Here is a 24,365-nt window from a genome sequence, read left to right on the forward strand (position 1 = left end):
TACTTAAACTTCAAGACAGGCTCTCTAATTTTTTTTCAAGGGCACGGCAACAAATGTGTTAGCTGAAAATAACCAACTAAATGATTATTTGTAACAGACTTCATTATGTCAGCCTAGAGAGCCTCCCCACCTCTGTCTCCCCTGTGAAGGAGGTCTTTGTATGCTTTTGTGTGGCGGTTCCACTGAATTCATTACAATAGAGATGGACATTTGATATTCATAACGATCCAACATCTGAGCAATCTTCTTTCGAGAAACACCATGTTTATTCCTCCTACCAAAAAAGAAAAGGATTTTAATTCTTTTTTCTTTTAGAATGTATAGGCTTAGAGATTAAACTGTTTTAGAGTAACAGAGTACAGATTTTAAATTACATTTTGCAAATAAATACCAGAAGATACACCTCACATTAAAAAAAAGGCTCTCTCAGGTTTAAACAATATCTTAAAAAGGCTTAACGATACCATAAATCACAGCAAAATGTTAACTGATTACACCTTCTTCACACAGAACTAACTACTGATTCACTGAACCACTGAGTTAAACTTCCCCTCTTTTTAAACAACAAAGTAAAAAATTATGAGATACTGTTTTGAAAATTATAGAAGAACTGAGTGGGCTTCCAGGACTGACAAAAATCAATATAAAATATATATCACTTTTAAAAGTTATTTTAGCACACTTGCATTATTAAAAAAAATTTATTATTGATACCAAACTATATTATTAGAGATACAATTTATACATATCTCACAAATGTAATGTTGAGTGAAAGAAACTAGATATAATGAATATACACTGTATAATTCTATTTATATAAAGTTTGAGAAAAAATTAAACCATGATGCTAACTAAAGCAAAGTATAAAAAAAAAAAAAAAAAAAGCTTTAAGGAAAAGCAAGTAAGTAATTACCAGGGAATTACGGAACTGTTACTGGGAAAAGGAACTCAAAAAACTTCTAAAGTGTTGGTAATGCTCTCATGACATGGGTAATGGTTAAATAAACATCTGTTTTATAAGAAATTTGTTAAGCTGCATATTTATATTTTATGTACTTTTCTGTGAGTTTAATTGTGATAACAAAAAGTGGTTTAAAAAGTATTCTTGACCCTCAAAGAAATTTTTACAATGTATTTTACACTTGTAGTTTTCCGTAACTTGACTTGGACATGGCAAAACACACAGAACATATTTTATATTTAATGTTATAGTTCTAGATTTACTAAAACTAACTCATTTTTCCAGAAAAAAGACATAAAAGAAATGTTTAGTTTTCAAAACTACTGATGTTTAGGTTAAAGATGAGAAGAGAAACCAAGAGAGAGAAAAAATAGAAGATCGAAAAATAAAAAAGAGAGAAAAAAAGAGAGATCTGAGGTCAAGGTTGAAATTGGCCAAGCTATAGAAATCCACAAGAAGTCAAAATTGATGATTCAATCAATTCTTTACAAAAAAAATCTGTCAAACTATACTAGATATCAGTTAAACTTACTTTATTTTGTAAAGTTAATTTATATTAAGAATTGTAATACATTTCAACAGTCTCAAATGTAAATAAAGCCTAACTGTGTAACAATTTCATTAATTCATTTATTCAGCATAACCCAAATATCTTTAGTTTTTAAACTCTCTCTTCTACCTGAGGTGCAATATACACAGAGGCAGGTAAACAATACCAGATATTAATAATATTTATCAGTTTAACTCTTCATAAATTTGATTTGGCATGCAAGTCAGAAAGGGAAAGAAAGGTAACCAAAGGAATAAAAATTCAAAGGTACAAAAGGAATGAAAGGCAAGGGGCAAGAATTAAATTAGTTGAACACCATACACAGAATAACAGTTTTAAGCTAGAAGAGGGCAAACTGAGGTGGGAGGAAAAAATGGTTTTAAAAAGAGAGGTGATGGTCATACAACTCTGTGAATATACTGAAAACCACTGAATTGTACACTTTTAATGGGTAAATTGTAAGGTATGTGAATTACATCTTAAAGTTGTTACCAAAAGGGGGTTGTGTCCCGATGAAAATGAAGAAAGAAAAACGAGTCATGGTCAGGAAAACTAGGGGAAAGGGATGAAGGTAAAGACAAATGGAAGAGCAGGGTTGAATGTAATACAAGTCCACAATCTCTCACCACAAATCCTGAAATCTAAAATGCTCTGAAAATTCAGTTTTCTGTTGACTCATGTAGCAGCAAAGTCTAACCACGCCTGTACTCATTTGGCAGCATGATCTACTCAGAAATAACATTAAACAATGTAGAATCTTTCCTTTCTACTTAGACTGACCATTCGTGATCTGCTGCAGAAATATTAAGATGTCTGATTATACCATGCTGCCCCAAACTCTGCTAGGAGTGTTACAATTAGGTATATGCACTATATACTTCCTTTCTAAAATTAAAAAAAATAAAAAAATAAAAATCTGAATTCCAAAACACATTGATTCCCAGAATCTTGGGTATGGGATAACGGATCTGTAGCAGTAAAGATGGGAAAAGGGGAGAGATAAAAGCACCAGGTGAAAGGGTGATGGGATCTAAAATGGGAAGGAGATGAAGTTGGAAAGGCAATGCAGAGAAGGGGCCTAGCTAAAAAGCAGAGGGAAAAGTCCTAACTTTTCTCTCAGTTTTCTGCATCTCCATTAGCATTCAACAAATTGGGAAACAATGCAGAAATTCACATAAGAAAAAACAACAAACACACTTAACAAGGGACATTTAATGAAATTTAACAGTGCAAAGATCCTCAAACACCTTGCATTTAAGTCAATGTTCCTCTTAACAGAAAGTGAGTAGTAGTAGCCCCTATTCACAGGTACCAAAGATATAACAAGCAAAAGCTAGTAAAGAAATTGACCATGTAAAGGAGAAAAAAAAGAAAAAAAAAGGTAAGGGATTACAAATTTTTTGAGTGCCTTACTTTTCTAATTCTTCAGGATCAAATTTCCACCAAGTTTCAGGTTCATGAAACTCTACTCTGTATCCTTTTCCTATGGCCTACACAAAAGAAAGGAAGAAAACAAAAACCCAGGGAATATGTCTTAAAGTAAAAAGATGGCAGACAGATATAAATTTCACTTAGACAATACTTCTAAATTTGCTCAACCAAGAAAAGTTTTACTTTTAAAATAATACAGTTTATAAAAATTCTAAGACCACTTAATGGACAAATTCCAATTACTATCCTCAAGTCCAGGCAAAACTAACAAGATAAACATATTGCTTAATAAGCACCATTCCCAATTTTTAAAAAACTAAGCAAATGAACACGCCTCTTTAGAGAACAAGGACAAGTATTTTAATAATAAAGGTCAATGTAACCAAAATTTCAGAATATGAAAAAATTGATAATATAAAAACTCTCTCATATCTCATATTTACCATTTCCACATATGGTTTCATTTCCCAAGCTTGTGTATTAGTGTTGTCTATAATAACTGGAGATCTCCCCTGATTGATAGCTTGTTTTGCTGAAATAAAAAATAAATTTAAAAAACAAAAGCAAAAAACAGAACTATTAGATAAAAATACACAAAATAAAATTTAAACATTCATTAAGAAATTTCCTACATCCCTGTACTTAAAACCAAAACTGTGACATCTTTTGAGTTAGAGCCATGAAAATAAAAGGACTCTGCTATATTAAATGGAATAAAGAGACATAAACACATGCAATGTATATTCTCCAGACCAGATGCTGGTTTTGACAAACTAGCTGTAAAGGACATTTTGGGGTAAATATTTTGTTGACCTTAACAGCTAATAAAGACTTCAGTCTAGAGCTTTCATTTACAGAAAATGTAGGAACAAGTTACATTTGAATATGGTCTGAGTATGAAAAGAGGAAAACATTTATTGACATGGGAAGATGGAGACTGTTAAAAGAAAATGGCAATTTATAAGATAACATGTAAGTCTGATCTCATTTTGGTTAAAATATAAAGGTGTGGGAAGAGTTACTAAGACACCAAAAGTTGTCTTCTATAGGTGGTGGGAATATATGCATTTTATGCTTATCTTTATTTTCCAATGTTCTATAATTACAAATAATGCTTTTGAAGTAAGACAGACTTAAAAGTACTATGGATTTATCATTACTTATATACCAAGTAGCTAAATACCACAGTTCAACTGACTGGATATTTCTTAGGACTATGATTCTGAAATTGGGAGTTGAGCTAGAATGGAACTGTTCCAAACTATATCTCCCTCTCCCTATGCCATCTCTTCCCACATAAGGTGAGAATTACTGCCACAGTGAGCCACTCATAATGGCAGGAATGTGTGTACCTCTCAAGTGTAAACAGGCAAGATAATTAAGAACCCACTATAAAATTTAAAAGGCTGAGGCAAAATGCAATGATATGTAAGTTCTGCTGGGATTTAGAATTCAAACCACTAAGTTCTACACAATGAAAACACTTATATAAATGTCTAAGGGCAGACAGAATTCTAAAGGTTAGTTAAGCGGCAATGACTATGGTGGAATATATATTTCAGAGAAGATGTCTCTAAATACTAAATTTAGAATCTAAGTCATAAATAGGATACCAAGATGCTATCAACTCCCACTGCTCCATCCCCAAACAATGATCAAAACTTCCATTTTTAAAAAAAGTATTAATTTTCCTAATCTCTGACAGGCTTACACCTCCAAGGAGTTATGTCCTACAAAAGGAGCTTATTAACCAAATAAATCTCTGATTTGCAGGAATGGGAAGATTATTCTCTTTCCATGAATAATCATCATCCAATACCACATTCCAGTGTACTCCAGGAGAATAGAACGCCTAGGTAAACAATGTTTGACTACTCAAAGAGAGTCATTTTCTTAAACAAATTAACCACCATACTCTAAGAAAGAGAATAATGACATCTTGGAGATATTTTTAACTTATAAGCGGTTAAAGATCAATTTAGATTCTTCTAATAAACATGAGGCAGATACATATTCCCAGAATAATGCCCGGCACTTACAAGTATTCAATAAATGTTTGTAGAAAAGAGAAATTTTGCCCTAAATTAAATGTAATGCTCGTAATTTTCAAAATGTCTAATGACTGCTAGTTATCATTGCTTTGAAAAAGGTTAAAAATTACCTTGAAAAAGCCCATATTTATTATACTAATAAAACCAGTAGTTTATCTACACACCAATATGTTCGGCAAGTAGAATTCACATGGCACGAACACTTTAATGAAATATTCTAAACTAGTATTGCAAAAAGAAAAAAACGTTTCACAGAAACAAATTTCCCAGTTCACCAAAGGTATACTGGCTCATTCCACTTATCACCTACTTCTACTCCCCTTAACTCTGGGCCAATAACTACAAGCATTTTTTGGAATTGTAACATCATCATTATTTGATTTGGGCAGTAACACTGCAGCATTTTAAAAAATCAAAAAGCATTAATATTTTAAAATATTATGCTACTCTCTTTAAATTTATGCTATTCTCTAATATATTTGGAGAAATCCTAGAACCAATACTAGGAAATAATCTTATAATCAAACTTATCTAACATTTAAACTTTTTACTCAAAAACATCCTCAATGAAATTCCTTACTCTGAAAATTGACAATTAAAAAAGAAAAGCATTTATCCTGTTTTTCCTGTACATACTGTACTTTAGGGTAACCTTAGTTGCTAGTTCTAGGTAAGAGGAAGTTCTTCATTACAGAAGAATTCTAGCTACTAAACACAGAAGGAATGAAAGTCCTAGAAAATCACCATTTTGCAACCTTTAATGAAATAACTGATTAAGGAAACAATTCATTGTTGAATAAAACAGGGATTAGGCTGTCCCTTTGAAGCTACTGATCTTACCATCACTAAAAATGGGACAACCATTTACTTCCAAAAAAAAAAAAAAAAACAGGTTGAACCTAATAAATCCTACAAGTTAAATGATTACCACAAGGAAGCAAACCGACAACTATAGGCTATGGGACACTCTACAGAACCACCAACCAAGTTTCTGCAATAAGTTAATGGTACGAGGGCAAAAAGAGGGAAAACTGCTATAGAGTAACTTAATTAAAAGAATCATAAAGCCAAATGTACTACAAAGACCTTGTTTAGATCCTGATTAAAACAACTGTAAAGAAATATTTAAGACAATAGGGGAAATCTGATTACAGACTATATTACATGATGTCAAGGAAATGGGTTTGGTTTTGTTTTTTAGGTGTGATAATGGCACTGCAATTAAGTAAGAAGATTTACTTGAAATGTATGAAGTATGATGTCTAGAATTCGTTTTAAAAAAATACTTCAGCAAATTAAAAAAGGAGGGGGGAGGGAAAGCAAAAGGGTTTAAGCCAATATAGCAATATCTTGATAAGTGATAATAATTCTGAGTGATGGGTGTGTGGGCTACAATGTAATCTCTCTACTCTAGGTTTAAATAATGTTTCATCATCAATGCATTTTTAATTTCTTTAAAAAAAGAAATTAGATTTTAGTATAAGCATGTACTTACATAGTTCTAGATCAATAGTTTTCAATCCTGACTGCAACATTAGAATATATGGATAACTTTCAAAAAAATACCGATGTTTAGATCCACTCCAAATCAACTAAACCAGAATCTCTGAGGCTAAGACTCAGGCATAAGTTTTTTTAAAAGGTCCCCAAGTGATTCAAATGTGCAGCCAAGGTTAGGAAAGAACTACTATTCTGAAATGAAAAGAAAGTGACCCATGTACCTCTAAAAAATGTATTAAGTGAATTTTTTGTAGAGTGACATCAATGAAAAAAACTTTTAATATTCATGGGCATTAATATTAAGCCTTAGAAAACATTAGCATTACTCAAGGAAATAACTTTTGGGAATATGTAACAAAAGTATCAAGAGTTTTCTGAATTTTTTCATGAGGCATAAAATAAAGTCTATCAAAATATCCTATACCTCTGTTGTACCAGCTTATGTACACTATCTACAGTTTAAAAAATATTCTAACCACATTCTCTGATTTTCACAACCTCAATCAAGTAGGGCAAGTATAATAATCACTGCTTCTAATAGATGAAAAACTGGGTCTCAAAGCTCTTTCAATGGCTTGTCAAAGTCATCCAGCTGGTAAAAGTAAAAAGTTGAGAATAAAAATTCAGGTATTCTGACTCCTAGTCAAATATTCTATCCCGGGAGACTTGGCCCAAAACAAACCTCTGTTCTGGTTCCAGTCATGGGCATCACCAAGTTGATTAACATTATACCTGTACCCATCTTGATGGTGAAAATAGTCATCAGTGCTGAACACAATGCCATCACGACTCTGACCAAGCAGAATTCTGTTAATAAAAGAAATCATAAAGGTGCCATTTACAATATAAAATCTATAACCATCAGAAATAAGCCACAAAGGTTATTAAATGAATTTCTGGTACATACTTACAAGTATATTGCAGATAGACTAGCACAGGAGCTGAACCTTAAAAAAGCTTTCAGATTTCAAACATCACTTCACACTTAAATCTACACAGTAATAGCCAGTAATAAAAACTTTTTAAAGTGGCTTTTGTATTGCAACTTTTAAAAACACTCTTCAATCCCAAAATGATGTCAACTATTATCCATGATTTAACTTTAGTGAATTTGTATTTGGTGTCTAAAATTGCCTAAATTTAGTGCAACAGGTAACCTAAAAGACAAGTAAGCCTAATAAGCAAGCAATTTACCTGAGGAAAACTATATTTGACTGAAGACAGCTTTGATAAACTCATTCCTATGAAGCACAAACATCTATGACCTGAAAGAACTTGAGGTTTAACGCTGTGAAACAACCTATGATCCTCCAGAGTAAAATCAAATTTAAAATTTTTAAGAGATTAAATTACTAAATGAAATTAATTACTAAATGCTAAAGAATACACTCTAAGAACAAGGCAGTGGTAATCAAGCTTTGTTCTCACAATATGATACCATCTTTAATTCCTAAGCACAGAGAGACTGACAAGTGTTCAGAGTGTCAGGGAGTTCCCAGAACCAGTGACTCATGAAAGAGACTGGAGGTGTGCTGAGAAAACAGAAAAGACAGTAAGAATAATTTGGATCCAACAATAACAAAAATATTTTGTTATTTATCTTCCCTCCCTCAACCATTAGGCAATTGGATATCATTCTATTGGGGCTGGCCAAAAAGTTCGTTGGGGTTTTTCCATAAGATGTTATGGAAAAAACCCGAACGAACTTTTTGGCCAGCCCAATATAATTTCTTTTTGAGATGGGGAAGGGAGTAGAAGGTGGTAGAAGGGATGATACTGTCCTGGGATGATTCAAGAATACTTCCTAATAAAAAGTAATAGGAAGGATTTCAACTATTAAGATAACAAACATCTCTCCTTTCCTCAGGTTATAATAAAATTGTATATATTTTACAATAAAAATAAAATCACATATATAAAAGTTTAAAAATTTAATATACATTTTCACTCATAGAATTATAGTTCAAATTACTTCAAATAAACCAAATTAAAGTAAATGGTTTAAATTATTTGTTTGCTTGTTTGGGAGGCTGGAGTTGGATTTCTTTTTTAAGCAGCCATAATTTTCCCAAAATATACCATCTAACACATTTGGCATCTTACTGCTTATAAGAGATAACCCAGAATATAAAAATGCCACAATATTAGTATTCCAAACTGAAGCTCAATCACCTAAAAAGATCTTGATCATCATCAACCATATGATACCTAGTTACACTCAACAATACCAGAAACCTGATACCATCTTTCCTAAATACCTTATGTTTCTTTTCTTTTTTCTCCTGTTCTATAACTTTATTAGGTGATCTTTCAGATGTTAATAATAACATACTACAAGAGCACAGGAGCTTTTGTATCCAAGAAATGTTTAACCTCTTCCAAATAAAAAAAAAAGTGGGGAGGGAAGGGATAGTAAATCAATTTACATCATTAAACCAAGTCAACATCAAACATGAGTAAATCTCAATGAAGAATATCTTAAATATATAAATCATAATTAAAGCAAGTAATTTTAGCTTGGAGAGACTTTTTCCTCCCAGACTGCTCACACATCTTTTCAAAATTCCCTGAATTATCTCCAATATACCTGTATCAATCTAGATATATCTGATATCATACCAACCATTTGAACCAAAAATAAATTATTTAAGAATATTAGTATTTTCAAAATTCTTATAGTCAGATTCTATCAGAACCCTCACAAGACAGGTACTAAAATGGATTCTCAGAACATCAAAATTTACAACTTTGAAAAATCAAGTATCTAATAAAAAATTCAGATGTGGTCCCACTGGCCACTTGATTTGTATTTTTTCAAAATCGCTATCTTTTTTGAGGACCTAGTATGTGCCAATCATCTTACATATATACATCTATGACCGCATCGAATTCTCACAACAACCTTGCCAATATGGTATTAAATGCAGAAAAGCAAATAATTTCAGAAATCAGGCCACCAGAATTACATAAAAAGTGATGGGAGAGCCAAAACCAATGGCTTACAAGATCCCTGCCTCCTGGAATTCACGCTCTTATATAATCCCCTCTCCTTGAGTGTGGGTTTGAGTCAGCAACTAGCTTCCAACTAACAGGATATGGAATTTCATTTCTAAGATTAGATTATGGGGGGGGCAGGAAGTGGCTCACTTTCTCTCTTCACATTGTGAATGTGGAGAGGCCCAAGTAGCAAAGAACTGAAGGGACTCTCCAGCCTACAGACAGCAAGGAACTGAGGCCTTCAATCCAACAGCTCACAAGGACTGAGTCTTGCCAACAAGACTTGTGAGAGATATTCCATGCAGATCCTCCCCAAGACAAGCTTTCAGTCCAAAACACAGCCCTAGCCAACATCTTAATCATAGCATTGTTAGAGACCTTGAACCAGAGGCACCCAGATTCCTGTCCTTCAGAAACTGTGAGACAATAAATGTTTGTTGCTTTAACAACTCAGCTTTAAGGCAATTTGTTACACAGCCATAGAAAACTAATGCACTCTGTGCTTATAACTTTCACTTAAGTAAGAACAAGTGAATCATATTCTTTAAACCTCATTTTGAGAACCCTATTCCCCCAAATGGTCTACTACAGAGTTAATTTTCATATTTTATTTTTTTAATTTCTAAGAACCATATATATTTTTGTAATATATCATGTACATTTAAAAATAGAAGTGATTGGCTTCCCTGGTGGTGCAGTGGTTAAGAATCTGCCTGCCAATGCAGGAGACACGGGTTCAAGCCCTGGTCCAGGAACATCCCACATGCCACGGAGCAGCTAAGCCCGTGCGCCACAACTACTGAGCCTGTGCTCTAGAGCCCGCGAGCCAAAACTACTGAGCCCGCGTGCCACAACTACTGAAGCCCGCGTGCCTAGAGCCCATGCTCTGCAACCAGAGAAGCCACGACAATGAGAAGCTTGCACACCGCAACGAAGAGTAGCCCCCACTCGCCGCCAACTAGAGAAAAGCCCACGTGCAGCAACGAAGCCCCAAAGCAGCCAAAAATAAATAAATTTTTAAAAAAAATATTTTCCCAAATAATTCTGAGTAAAACTGACACTTCATGAACCCTTTACCTCCTGACGTACTGAGTGGCCTTGCATACCCCCCTGGTCCAGCTATCAATAAATAAAAAAATAATGCTGTCTTGTGTAGCTTATGCTACATGCTCAGAGTGGTAAAGGCAAATCCTACATGAGTTCAGAAGGAGGATTACTGAGGGGTGAGATGAGAAACCAAAACCTCAAAAGTGGAGGCATTTAAGAGAACCTCTGAATAAGTAGAATCCTGAGAACAATGAACGGACAAGTATTATGTCTCCTGCAGTGGACGGCAGGGTACTAGTCCAAGCGCAGAAGGATATGAAGATAGGTAAGGACTAAATTAAGGAAGAAAGGGACTTAAATACTATCCCAAAAGAATGTGAAATTTATCTAACCCCCTATAACTCATTACCACATAGCAATACTAAACAACGTTATCTTTTAACGTTATCTTTTAACGCCCCAAATCAGTTCAACTCTGATCCTCCAAATCTTTATTCCTTTTTTCAAAGCTCACTTGGAAAGCTAAATCCTACACGAAACCATTCGTCACTAGAGAATATGTGGCTTTATATCCAATCCCAAACAACCATTTCTACTTCATTCAAAAAAAGTACTGACCTAAAGAGAGACTCCTGCTTCTTTAACCAAGCTACTCAAAGTCAGGAGTCAGGTATAGGGCTACACATGTGATAAATATTAAAGTGAAGGATTAGGTAAGAAACACACTACCATTTACATCCCCAGTTTGATCTCTTATCAGTTTTTGTAACTTCTCCCAAGCCCTTTAACCTGAACTCATTCTTTTTAATAGCCTGTACTCCTTCTAAAAAATGAAAAGAGGGCTTCCCTGGTGGCGCAGTGGTTGAGAATCTGCCTGCCAATGCAGGGGACACGGGTTCGAGCCCTGGTCTGGGAAGATCCCACATGCCGCGGAGCGACTAAGCCCGTGAGCCACAATTGCTGAGCCTGCGCATCTGGAGCCTGTGCTCCGCAACGGGAGAGGCCACGATAGTGAGAGGCCTGCGCACCGCAATGAAGAGTGGCCCCCACTTGCCGCAACTAGAGAAAGCCCTCGCACAGAAACGAAGACCCAACACAGCCATAAATAAATAAATAAATAAATAAAATTAAAAAAATATATATTAAAAAAAAAAAAAAAAATGAAAAGACTATAATTCATCTCACAACACTGTTACATATGGAAGTACTCTCTAAGTTGTAAATGATAACATAAATGGTATTTGCGACTGTAACTTCCATTCTTATTATACCTAATTCCTCAAATAAATATACATATTATATATAATCACCTCTGTCATCTCCCACTACAATTATGTCTCCTTGAAATTTTTCTGAATTACCACCACACTTTATTCACTTTCAGTTTCAACATACTCCAATACGTTGTTCCAAACCTAATCATTCTTTCTCACATTTATTCTGTACCAGAAGCCCTCGCTAGGAGATCTCTTCATCCAATTTCCAAATTTCAACTTTTCTTTTCTCTGATATTATATTCTATATCTAGAAGAATGCCCATGCTTGTAAGACAACTTCACTCTTAATTTCTATTCTATCTAAAGAAGCACTGAAATTTCATTTTCTCTACAAAATCTTCACTGCAAAGGAATCAAAATACATAGACTTAAATTCAAATTCATTTACAAAATCACAGCTTACAATCTAGCTTGAAATGTCTGCATCATAATTTAATCTTTCTCCAATTTCCTGCTTCTGAAGAAATTTTGTTTAGGTGGTTCAGAGTGTCTTGCAAATAAATATAAAACATTTACAAAATGGTTCCTTGGACTTTTTTATCCTCACCCAAAGACATCAAATAAATTTTCTTTTTCTCCTTATCTAGCATAAATCTTGAATCATCCTACATAAACTACAAAGAATTTATATTGTTTTTCTTTGTGCTATTTTTCACAACTGCACAAATGTACTGGAATGCATCAATATTCTGTTTTTAAAATGTAAACAAAAACAGGAATTTTAAACATTTTGGCACACGATAAGACATCATCAGTTCTAACTCCATTAATTCAGATATTGCTCATTTCAAACTCCTTAAAGAAACCAAAAAAGGTTCTCTCTGTCAATAATGGTATGAACACAGCACAGTTCTTAAGACACACTCAAAATTCCCTTCCTTGGGTTATCTCATTTGCTTCTCACAATAATTCCAGAAAAATAAGCATTACTCATTTTATTAACAGCGAAACCTGTCCAAGGTCACTAAGTGAAATAACTGAGCCAAAGCCCAAGTCTTCTACCCATGAATTCAACTCCTCCTGAATAGCTGACTTAAAAGGGAAGGCCAGCACAGTTCTCAAATAGCATTTGCTTTCGTCATCGTCCTAATTTTACATGGTGAATCTATACTTAAAGCCCTTAGCAGAATCTTAACATAAATATATATGCCAATTATCCTTTCCTCTATCAGAAAACATCTTCTAAAATATTTACCATCAGATGCCATTCTCAAGTATAACAAATTAAAGATTTTTTACTAGAAACATAAAAGCATTTGCCACTGATTACAACTATCATTTATGATTTTTAAGTAATAAATTACCAAGTATTCACTTGGTATCCTTTACTTACCGAGACAATGTTGTTTTCCCAGAACCAGGCAAACCTCTTAAAAGAATAAGTAACTTCTGCAATTTATTTAACTTTTCCTCGTGAAAATGCTGGTTCATAAACCTGTCAGTTCCATTATGCTTGTCCACAGAAGGATCTTTCCAGCATCCTTCACTGGTTTCATAGAAACCATTATTCGCATATTCATCTTGCACAGTGTAGCCATTTCTAGAGGGATGGTCACTACTGGTAATGTCACTACGGTCAGTATATTCATTGTTCTGATCAAAAGTCAAACAATTCCAGTTAACATGACAACTATTTACATAATATCCATTTTGCATCTGAAAGCCATCTTGGGCATGGAAAATATTTGATGATGGATTTGGTGGAACGTTGAATCTTTGAATATTTAAGTGATAGTTAAAACTGGGAAGATGAGGGTCTTGTGGTACTATAAAAGAACGCATTGATTGCCACTCAGGCCTGAAGGAAGTAAATGAATTGCCACAAAAGGTAGGTATTACTTGTCCATTATAAGGATATTTACCTGGCTCATTCCGAACACACTGCTGATAACCCTGCTGATAACCCCAATATGACTGAAGGGCACTGGTAAGATCTCTTTTCTTTTCTTCTTCAGACTTTAACAGATTATTATGGCCCTGATAATATGGAATGAATTGTTCCTCAGAGGGTTCACGTTCCTTACAACTGCTTTCTGAATCACCTTTTTCATTTTCAAGCTCTTCAATTTCTTTGTAAAACTGGAATAATTCATTGTCAATCTCTGATTTTTTAGAATTAAATTTCTGTTTCTCTTCTCGTTCTCCTTTCCAATCTATACCACTGATAGTGCCGCCTTGATTCCTCCTTTCATTACATTTCTTTTTCTCATGGGGTTTGTAAATGGGTCCTATAAATGCTTTACTTGTGCTATATATCTCATCATCTGTGGATACCAATGGAGGACGTGTAGCCCGTAAAACTTGTGAATCAACAGAATTAATAACATCTGGCCTATTACCAAGTATCTCATCATGCACAGGTTTCAGCAAATTTGTAGTTTTGGTTTTGTCCTCCTGAGGATACCTATGTCTTCTGACATCAGTGATGGTCACAGGGACCCAATCATTTCCAGTTTTCTCTTGCTTTCTCTGAAAATTAGCATTACCATGATGGGGGAAAACATATGCCTCTTCAGTAGACTTCAATTTCTTATAGCATGGTTCACTTATTAGTTGTTCCCCATGTCCCATGGATTTAGCTTCAATTTCACCATAAGGCATCTGAGGAGCAAATAAATCACAGAATTAACAGCTAATATTTAAAAAAATCTAAACAAAAGTTTCCTCAGAAACAACAGGAAATAAACTTAATTTGATATAAGCATTTAATAACATTTTCCCAAAATGCAAAAATTATAAAATTGTAATTTTATAGCCACTTACTATTGTTATGACATTATGATTTAAAGAAAGGGTCTCACTGAAGGTAAATAAACATTCTCTTTTTAAAAAAGATATATCTCATCTTTAATCTAAATGATGTATTTCTGAATTTAGAGGATGTAAGCAAGAATTTAAGCAAGCTCGGAAAGCTGAATCAGTAATATATATTTTGATGATATAGACATACAATTGTATATTAAAAGGAAGAGTAAGGACTTCCCTGGTGGCGCAGTGGTTAAGAATCCACCTGCCAATGCAGGGGACACGGGTTCGAGCCCTGGTCCGGGAAGATCCCACATGCCGCGGAGCAACTAAGCCCCTGCGCCATAAGCCCCTGCGCCACAACTACTGAAGCCCGCGCGCCTAGAGCCCGTGCTCCGCAACAAGAGAAGCCACCGCAATGAGAAGCCCGCGCACCGCAAGAAAGAGTAGCCCCCGCTCGCCACAACTAGAGAAAGCCCTAGCGCAGCAACAAAGACCCAACGCAGCCAAACATAAATAAATAATTTATAATAAAAAATAAATTAAAAAAATAAAAAAGGGAGAGTAAGTCTGCCAACCAAAGCGACACATATCCAAACTGGTTGTGATAAATAGCATCATAAACGTCTTCCTGTTTAAAATCACTAGGTCCTTAAGCAAACCTCAGACAACCACATCTCATTAGCAATCAAACGTCAAATTAACTCCAATGTCAGTCTTTATGGGTCCTACTCTTACGAGTAGTGTAAAAGTGGTTTCCAAGTGGGTGTATTACGTTAATTTTAAAGAAAAAAATAATAATTTCTGTTGTACTGAGAATGACGGAAATATGTCATATTATGTTTAAAAAATAAATCTGACAACTCCCCAAACCAAAGCCCTCATCTTTTCCAGATGGTTTGTCTATCTCGAAGATAAATTCTGCTTCCCTTGAAATTTTTTGGGGGACCCTCAAGAGTACAATTCAAAAGCCTGTGTTAGTCAACACTTCATTCCGCCCGCTCTCTGGTCTTCCCTTGTCGAACATGAGAGCAAAAGGAAAGGGCAAAGCGACGAACCAGAATGACACAGGTAGACCCTAGAGAGGCTGAAGGAAGATACACCTGGAGAGAACGCCGTCCTCCCGGAAACAGCCCCGTCCCAGGCCGCTTCTCACCTTCTCATTTCCTCATTAGAAACGGCAGAAAAGTCCCAAGGAAGAGAAAGGAGGTTGCATTAAGAGAGAGAGGCCTATACACGACCTGAACCCTAAGGCCTCCCGACCTCCAAAGAGGGCAGCCCGGGCAAAAGAGCGTCACCCAATTTCTCTATCCCAACGGAGACACGTTCAGGTTCTGTCTAGGAATTCCAAAGAGCTCCGAGGCCGAAAGGTTTACTCCCGGCTTCTACGTTTACGGCTAAACGAAAAGGTTCAGGCAAGCGCAGGGGGAGAACCCAACTCGCTAATGGAAGAAGGAAGAAACCGGAAAACGTCAACACCACAACCCCACCTCGCCGAAAATGGGATGTCTACTCACCTTACACCACAGTTCTGCATTGACCTTTACCTCTCAATAAAGAAGGTGAAGGAAGCACTGAGACACTGCCCAAAGCAGAGACCGGGAGGGACTAAAAGCCCGGCACTCAGGAGCGGAGCAACAAGCCTGCCCTCCGTACGCAAGATGGCGGCCACCTCACGGTTGCCCCGGCAGGAATTACGGATTCTCGCCAGGCATTGTGGGAATTGAAGTCCAGCTTTCACACCCGGCCTGGAAACTTCAGCCTCTCCCAGAATCCATTGCTTGACATACGCGCTAAGGGCCATAAACGTAGACCGGAACTAGTTCTTAGGTTGGCGCCGGGAGGTTGTTTAGAAATAGCAACTTCGGCTAAGAAAGGTGGCGACCTGCTTTTTAGGGCCACCCCTGAAGGAAGAGAGACTGTGAGTGCCTGGCTCCGCAAATAGAGACATAAGCGGCTCTCAGTGCATGCTTTTAAGGCTTTTTGGGAGACAAAGTCTTTTTAAAGGGGAGTTAACATTTGGTCTCGTCAACTAGGGTTGCCGACGTTTCTATGAAATGCCAGTCAGTAATTGCAGGCTCAGGTTTTTCTGTCGCAGAAGAGAATCGCTGCAGCAGAGCCTTGATAACAGATAAAAGTACTTATGAGAAAAATCACTTCTTGTCACAGCTGTCTTTTGTTTTGTTTCGGGAAGGAAAGACCACTTACTGAGCTTTCCCATTAAAAAAGTCGATTTGTGAAAAGCGCTTCTATAGAACAGCGCTTGGTAAAAATAAGTGCTTTGTAAGTGTTTGTTAAATGAGAAATAACTACAAACCGAACAACTGGCAATCCTCAGTTCGGGGTCCCTTCCCTCTTCGCACCACCTTCCCACTCTCTCTAGACCCGCTCCTTCACATGCGTTCTTTCCTGTCCCAGAAAGGGAAACTGCTAATCTCTTCATACGTATTTAAATAAACCCGTTGCGATAGCGTTTTAATTTATAAATATAATAGTTAAAACCACAGTCTGGAATATTTACATTTGATTACTTAACAGCCTTATGACCAAGAGGGCTCACCAAAAGCAATCCATCCCCTTACAGTGAAAGACTCGTCCTCAAACACAATTTCTCTCATCGACCTTTATTTGATCATTCCTCGTGATTAGATTCAAATTATGCATCATCGGTGGAAACAACAACATAAGTGAAATTGTGTCCTTCCTCGGGATATTACATCCGGAGGCACAGGATGTCTGTCTGTCCATTATAAGGTGATATTCATTTTTATCACCGGATCAAGGTGTTGTCCAGTTTCTCTGCTGTTTGTTTTCCCCCTTGCAACTCATAAGCAATCTGTGAAAAGATACTTTGAGACCAAGCAAATGTCTTGTTCCTAATCAAACTCTACCTTAAGGTTTTGCCTCCATTGATGATTCTTACTGCAATTGGTCTTTGCAATGATAGTTACAAAATGTTGATTTTTTTCCCCCTAACTCCTTCAAGCCCTCCCCATTTATTAGTCCTGATGCTACTATAAAGCCCTTCTTACTTATTTAGTATCAGTATGAATTTTTGAATTCTTTTTTGTTCAAGACGTTATAATCCATTGCTGTTCTTATTTATTTGCTTGTTTATTAATAGACTATTTTTAGGACAGTTTTAGGTTCAGAGAAAAATTGAGTAGATAGTACGGAGTTCCCATGTATCCCCTTCACCCCACATACAGTTTCCCCTATTATTAACCTCTTACAGTATTATGGTACATTGTTACAATTAATGAACCAATATTGATACAGTAATATTAAGTACAGTCCATAGTTTTTCAGATTTCCTTACTTTTTACCTAATGTCCTTTCTGTTCCAGGATTCCATCCAGGATACAATATTATATGGAGTTGTCATTCCTCCTTAGGCTCCTCTTGGCTGTGATAGTTCCTCAGGCTCTACTTGGTTTTGATGACTTTGGCAATTTTGAGGAAAACTGGTCAGGTACCATGTGGGATGCTCTTCTGTTGGAATTTATATATGCTTTTCTCATGATTAGACTGGGGTTATGGGTTTTTGAGGGGAAGACCGCAGAGGTAAAATGTCGTTTTCATCACATTGTAACAAGTGTACATGCTACCAACATAATTTATGATTGTTTATGTTGCACTTGATCATTAAAGTCGTGTTTATCAGGTTTTTCCACTGTAAAGTTACTCTTCCCCCCCCCCCCTTCCATTCTGTACTCCTTGGAAGGAAGTCACTGTGCCCAGCACACATTTCTGGAGTGCTCTCCCTTCATTAGGGTATTTATATAATTTGTTTGGAATTCTTCTGCATGGGAGATTTGCCTCTTCTCTCCCACCCTTATTTATTTTGATGCTCAGATTATCTGAGATTTGGCCAGCTTCAGGTTGGCTCCTTTTGACCTACACATTGAGAACTTCCTTATCTTGTGGCACAACAAGATTTTCCAGACTTGTCCTGTACATTCATTACTCCTACCCTAGAATCAACAATTTCTGCAAAAGTCTTGATATCTTTTGTTTTTTTCTTGGAGAATGGTATTTAGAAGCTAAGACCTTGGCACTAAGAGTGCTTATTGATACTGGGGTATTATTGCTTTCAGGTCATCTCAGTAGACAGAAGTGGGGGAGAGGGGAATAGATATTTTTTTTCATTTAAGAAATCATGAATGTTGATACTTACAATTCCAATTGAATTCCACAGTGTTCTTTGTTGCCTTCCCCATTTCATATTTGTGTCTGCCTTCTTCAACAGTGAGAACCTTGTTTCCTCACAGCACATTTACTTATTTGCCTAATCCTGCATAAAATAGTTTCAGAATTGCTACATTCACGTAATTACCCATAAAACAGTTTCAGAATTTATACATTCACATAATTACATAAGCAAGTCTACTAAAAAGGTAGTTTTTCTTCCCCAGACCGAGGGTTGAAAATCGAAGTACTAGGAGCAAAAATGACTTGGATTACTTCTCTCGCCCTACCCCATCCCACTTCAGTGGTTTTAAGTTAGTCATTTGAAATACACTTGAGTTCATTTGTTTCTATTTCCAGTTTTCATTTATTTTTCCTTCCATTATTGATAATTTCATTTTACTTTTGGAATATGTAGAATAATATGCTTGCCAAAGTATAAACCATACAAAAAGATCTATTCAGAGGAATATCACTCTCCTCCCTATCTCTCTTTTTCTTTTAAGTAATTTATTTTTTATTTGTTTATGTTTGGCTGCAGTGGGTCTTCGTTGCAGTGCAGGCTTTCTCTAGTTGCGGCCAGCGGGGGCTACTGTTCATTGAGGAGCATGGACTCTAGGCGCACAGGCTCGGTAGTTGTGGCATTCAGGCTCTAGAGCGCAGGCCCAGTAGCTGTGGCCCACAGGCTTAGTTGCTCCGTGGCATGTGGGATCTTCGTAGACCAGGGATCAAACCCGTGTCCCCTGCATTAGCAGGTGGATTCTCAAACACTGAGCCACCAGGGAAGTCCCTCTTCCCTATCTCTTGAACACTTTTTCCTGCCACCTTTTTTTATGTATACAATTTTATTGTTTCTGATGTATCCTTCCTATGTTTCTTTTGCAACAGTAAGTAGATATATGTATGTTTTCTTACTTCTCTTTTCTTCCTCCAGAGTGAACATACTACATATGCTGTTTTGCATTTTGTTTTTTTCAGTTAACAGTATCTTCTGGAGATCGCTTTGCATCAACTTATTGAGATCTTCTTCATTCTTTTTTTACAGCTGAATAGTACTCCATGGTGTGGATGTACCATAGTTTATTCACTTAAAATCTGATGCTTGGATGTTTAGGTAGCAACCAATATTGTGCAATCATAAATAATGCTACAATAAATAACCTTCTGTTTTTATATTTTAGGAGGTCTATCTTTAAAGATAGGATTGCTAGGTCAAAGGGTAAATCCATATATACTACATATTGTCAAATTGTCTTCCACAGAGGTTGTATCATTTTGCATTCCCACCAGCAATATATGATAGTGTCAGTTTACCTGAACTGTTGCCAATGTAATGAATGAGAAATGGTATGTCAGTGTAGTTTAATGTATACTTCTCTTATTATGAGTGGGGACAATTTTTGTATCTTTTTTGTGGATTGTCTGTCTTTGGCTCATGTTCTACTGGAATTTTTAAATCTTTTTTTTTACTCAATTAAAAATGTCTTTATATATTAGGGATATTAGCCCTATATCTGGCATATTTCTTGGAATATTTTTTCCTAATTTATGTCTTTTTTTTACTGTGCTTGGGGGTTTTTTTCCATGTAAAAGTTTTTTATTTTAATTTTTTGTGGGGTAAAACTCATCATTCCTTTATTGCACCTGGACTTTAAGTCATAGCCAGAAAGCATAACACAGGGTTAAGAGGAATTCATTCAAACTTTCTGCTAGATCTCCGATCAATTTGGAGTTTATATGTATATATGGTATAAGAAATGAATTTCCATTTTTTTCTCCAACAGGATTTATTAAACAGTCAATCTTTGCTCCAGTGGTTTGCGATATCACTTTTATAGTATATTAAATGTACACATGAGCCTAGGTTTTCTGTTTTATTCAATTGGTCTTTCTGTCTGTTCACATACCAGTACTACACTATTTTAATTGTATCTTGCTGTGCTTATCCACCCCCCCTTTCAAATAGCTCTTTTTAGTAATATCCTAGATATTCTTAAGTCTCTGTTTTTTCATGTAAACTTTAGTACTTACCTAGCTCTAAAAAAAAACTTTTCGGTATTTTTAAAACTGGGATTGCACTATATTCATAAATTAACTTAAAGGAGAACTGATACATAGGTAATGTTGACACATCATAACCGAGAATGGATATCTTTCAATTTGTTCAGATCAAGTTTTGTGTCAGGAATATTTTATAGTTTCCTTCACATAGGTTTTGAACATTTATTGTTAAATTTATATCTAAGTATTTTTATCTTTTTTATTACAATTATCAATGAGATTTTTCTCTTTCATGAGCTCTTCTAACTGGTTATCATTTGTATAAGTTAAGGCTGTCGTTTTTCATATTAATTTAGTATCCTGCTATCTTACTGAATTATTTTGTTGTTTTAGTTTTAGCATTGATTGTCTAGAATTTAACAAGTGTACTATCATGTCATCTGCAAACAGAGGTCATTTTTTTCTTTTTCTTCTTTTTCAACTCTTATACCTTTAATTGATTTCTCTTGCCTAACTGCACTGACTAATACTTCCAGCACAATATAGTTATGCAGATAGTGATAATCCTTGCCTTGTTCCTGACTTTAGTGGAAATGTCTTAGTGTTTCTCCATTAAATAAGATTCTGGCTTTAGGAGAGATATATATATATATATATATATATATATATATATATATATATATATGTATATATATACACACACACACATTTATACACACATATATGTCCTTATATATATATATATATATATATCTTAGATTAATATATATTCTCATATGTATTTTCAAATATATATATAGTCTAATATATATCCATATATTCATATTAGATAAATATATATATATTCATATTAGATGTTAGGATATATACACACATAGGCATACACTGGAGATATTATGGATATGGTTCTAGACGACTGCAGTAAAGTGAATATCACAATAAAGCAAGTCACACAAATTTTTTGGTTTCCCACTGCATATAAAAGTTCTGTTTAGGGCTTCCCTGGTGGCGCAGTGGTTAAGAATCTGTCTGCCAATGCAGGGGGCACGGGTTTAAGCCCTGGTCCAGGAAGATCCCACATGCTGTGGAGCAACTAAGCTCCTGCGCCACAACTACTGAAGCCCACGTGCCTAGAGCCCGCGCTCTGCAACAAAGAGAAGCCCCTGTAATGAGAAGCCCCTGCACCACAGCGAAGAGTAGCCCATGCTCGCCACAACTACAGAATGCGTGCACACGCAACGAAGACCCAACACAGACAAAAATTAATAAATTAATTAATTAAAAGAAAAGAAAAAGAATCTGCCTGCCAATGCAGGGGACACGGGTTCGAGCCCTGGTCCGGGAAGATCCCACGTGCCACGGAGCAACTAAGCCTGTGAACCACAACTACTGAGCCTGCGTGCCACAACTACTGAAGCCTGCGTGCCTAGAGCCCGTGCTCCGCAACAAAAGAAGCCACGACAATGAGAAGCCCGCGCACCACAACGAAGAGTAGCGCCCGCTCACCACAACTAGAGAAAGCCCGCGTGCGGCAACGAAGACCCAATGCAGACAAAAATAAATAAATAAAAATAAATAAATTTATTTTTTAAAAGTTATGTTTATACTATAATGCCATCTATTGTGCACAATAGCATATATTTAAAAACTAATGTACATACCTTATTTTAAAAAATACTTTATTGCTAAAAAATGCTAACCATCATGTGAGCCTTTAGTGAGTAGTAATCTTTTTGCTAGTGGAGTGGATTCTTGTCTCACTGTTGATGGCTGCTGACTGATCAGGTTTATAGTTGCTGAAGGTTGGAGCCGCTGTGGCAATTTCTTAAAATAAGACAACAATGAAGCTTGCCACAGGGATTGGCCCTTCCTTTCACAGACGATCTTTCTGTAATCATTTGATAGCATTTTACCCATAGTAGAACTTTTTACAAAATTGGAGTCAATCCTCGCAAACCCTACCACTGCTTTATCAACTAAATTTATGTAATATTCTAAATCTCTTGTTTTCATTTCCAACAATCTTCACAACATCTTCACCAGGAGTAGATTCCATCCCAAGAAATCACTTTCTTTGCTCATCCATAAGAAGCAAGCCCTCATCATTTCAAGTTTTATCAAGAGATTGTAGCAATTCAGTCACATCTTCAGGGTCCATTTCTAGTTTTAGTTCCCTTGCTATTTCTACCACATCTGCAGTTACTTCCTCCACTGAAGCCTTGAAATCATCCATGAGGGGATGGAATCATCTTCCTCCAAACGCCTGTTAATGTTATTTTGACCTCTTCCAGTGAATCGTGAATGTTCTAATGATACATAGAATGATGAACCTTTTCCAGAAGGTTTTCCATTTACTTTACTTGGATCCATCAGAGTAATCACTGTCTACAGCAGCTGTAGCCTTACAAAATGAATTTCTTAAATAATAAGACTTGAAAGTCAGAATTACTCCTTCATCCACGGGATGCAGAATGGATGTTGTGTTAGCAGGCAAAAGCAATCTCGTGTACATCTCCATCAGAGCACTTGCGTGACCAGGTGCATTGTCAATGAGCAGTAATATTTTCAAAGTAACCTTTTTTTCTGAGCAGTAAGTCGCAGCAGTGGGCTTAAAATATTGATTAAACCATGTTGTCAGCAGATGTGCTGTCATCCAGGCTTTTTTTTGTTCCATTTATAGAGCACAGGCAGAGTCGATTTAGCATAATTCTTAAGGGGTAGGATTTTTGGAATGGCAAATGAACATTGGCTTCAATTTAAAGTCACCAGCTGCATTAGTCCCTAACAAAGTTAGCCTGTCCTTTGAAGCTTTGAAGCCAGGCATTAACTTCTCCTCTCTAGCTGTGAAAGTCCTGGATGGCATCTTCTAGTATAAGGCTGTTTCATCTACATTGAAAATCTGTTGTTTAATGTAGTCACCTTCATTAATTATCTAAGCTAGATCGTCTAGATAACTTTCTGTAACTTAGACATCAGCACTTACTACTTCACGTTGCTTTCTTATGTTACGGAGATGGCTTCTTTCCTTAAGCCTCCTGAACCAACCTCTGCTAGTTTCAGACTTTTCTTCTGCAGCTTCCTCGCCTCTCTCAGCCCTCAGAGAATTGAAAAGAGTTAGGGCCTTGCTCTGGAATAGGCTTTGGCTTAAGGGAATGCTGTGGTTGGTTTGTTCTTCTATCCAGACCACTCAAACTTTTTCCATATCAGCAATAAGGATGTTTCACTTTCTTATCATTCGTGTGTTTACTGGAGTAGCACTTTTAATTTCCTTCCATACTTTTCCTGTGCGTTCGCAACTTGGCTAACTGTCTCAAGAGGCCTAGCTTTTGGCCTATCCTGGCTTTCTTTCTTTCTTTTTTAAAGATTTATTTATTATTTATTTATTCATTTTTTTAATTTCGGCTGCATGGGGTCTTAGTTGCGGCATGTGATATCTTTGTTGAGGCATGTGGGATCTTTCGTTGCGGTGCACGGGCTTTTCTCTAGTTGTGGTATGCAGGTTTTCTCTTCTCTAGTTGTGGTGCGCAGGCTCCAGGGCGTGTGGGCTCTGTAGTTGGTGACACGCAGGCTCTCTAGTTGAGGCGCATGAGCTCAATAGTTGTGGCACGCAGGCTTAG

The 24,365-nt window shown here is 36.1% G+C and overlaps 2 protein-coding genes across 8 annotated transcripts in view; one reads left to right on the forward strand and one right to left on the reverse strand.

Annotated features, from left to right (window-relative positions):
- Positions 1-16,233, reverse strand: part of N4BP2L2 (NEDD4 binding protein 2 like 2) — a 75,113-nt gene extending 58,880 nt beyond the window's left edge. For 5 of the 6 annotated variants that reach the window (XM_059903207.1, XM_059903205.1, XM_059903206.1 and 2 more), the window contains exons 1-6: positions 16,077-16,233; positions 13,148-14,415; positions 7,176-7,300; positions 3,386-3,474; positions 2,925-3,001; positions 131-274 (exon numbers count right to left, since the gene is read on the reverse strand). In XM_059903207.1, the coding sequence (XP_059759190.1) occupies positions 131-274; positions 2,925-3,001; positions 3,386-3,474; positions 7,176-7,300; positions 13,148-14,415 (1,703 nt within the window). In that variant the 5' untranslated portion in view covers positions 16,077-16,233. Of the gene's footprint in view, positions 1-130; positions 275-2,924; positions 3,002-3,385; positions 3,475-7,175; positions 7,301-13,147; positions 14,416-16,076 lie in introns of those variants that run through there. The other variant, XM_059903211.1, reaches the window with a different exon arrangement.
- A 168-nt stretch (positions 16,234-16,401) lies between these two features.
- The window catches only part of PDS5B (PDS5 cohesin associated factor B), a 231,882-nt gene continuing 223,918 nt past the window's right edge, over positions 16,402-24,365 (forward strand). Inside the window, exons 1-2 of one of the 2 annotated variants that reach the window (XM_059902735.1) lie at positions 16,402-16,480; positions 17,907-18,031. The gene's annotated coding sequence lies outside the window, so the exon portion shown is untranslated. Of the gene's footprint in view, positions 16,697-17,906; positions 18,032-24,365 lie in introns of both variants that reach the window. The other variant, XM_059902736.1, reaches the window with a different exon arrangement.

This window comes from Balaenoptera ricei, chromosome 18 (genome assembly GCF_028023285.1).
Source record: "Balaenoptera ricei isolate mBalRic1 chromosome 18, mBalRic1.hap2, whole genome shotgun sequence".
NCBI lineage: Eukaryota > Metazoa > Chordata > Mammalia > Artiodactyla > Balaenopteridae > Balaenoptera > Balaenoptera ricei.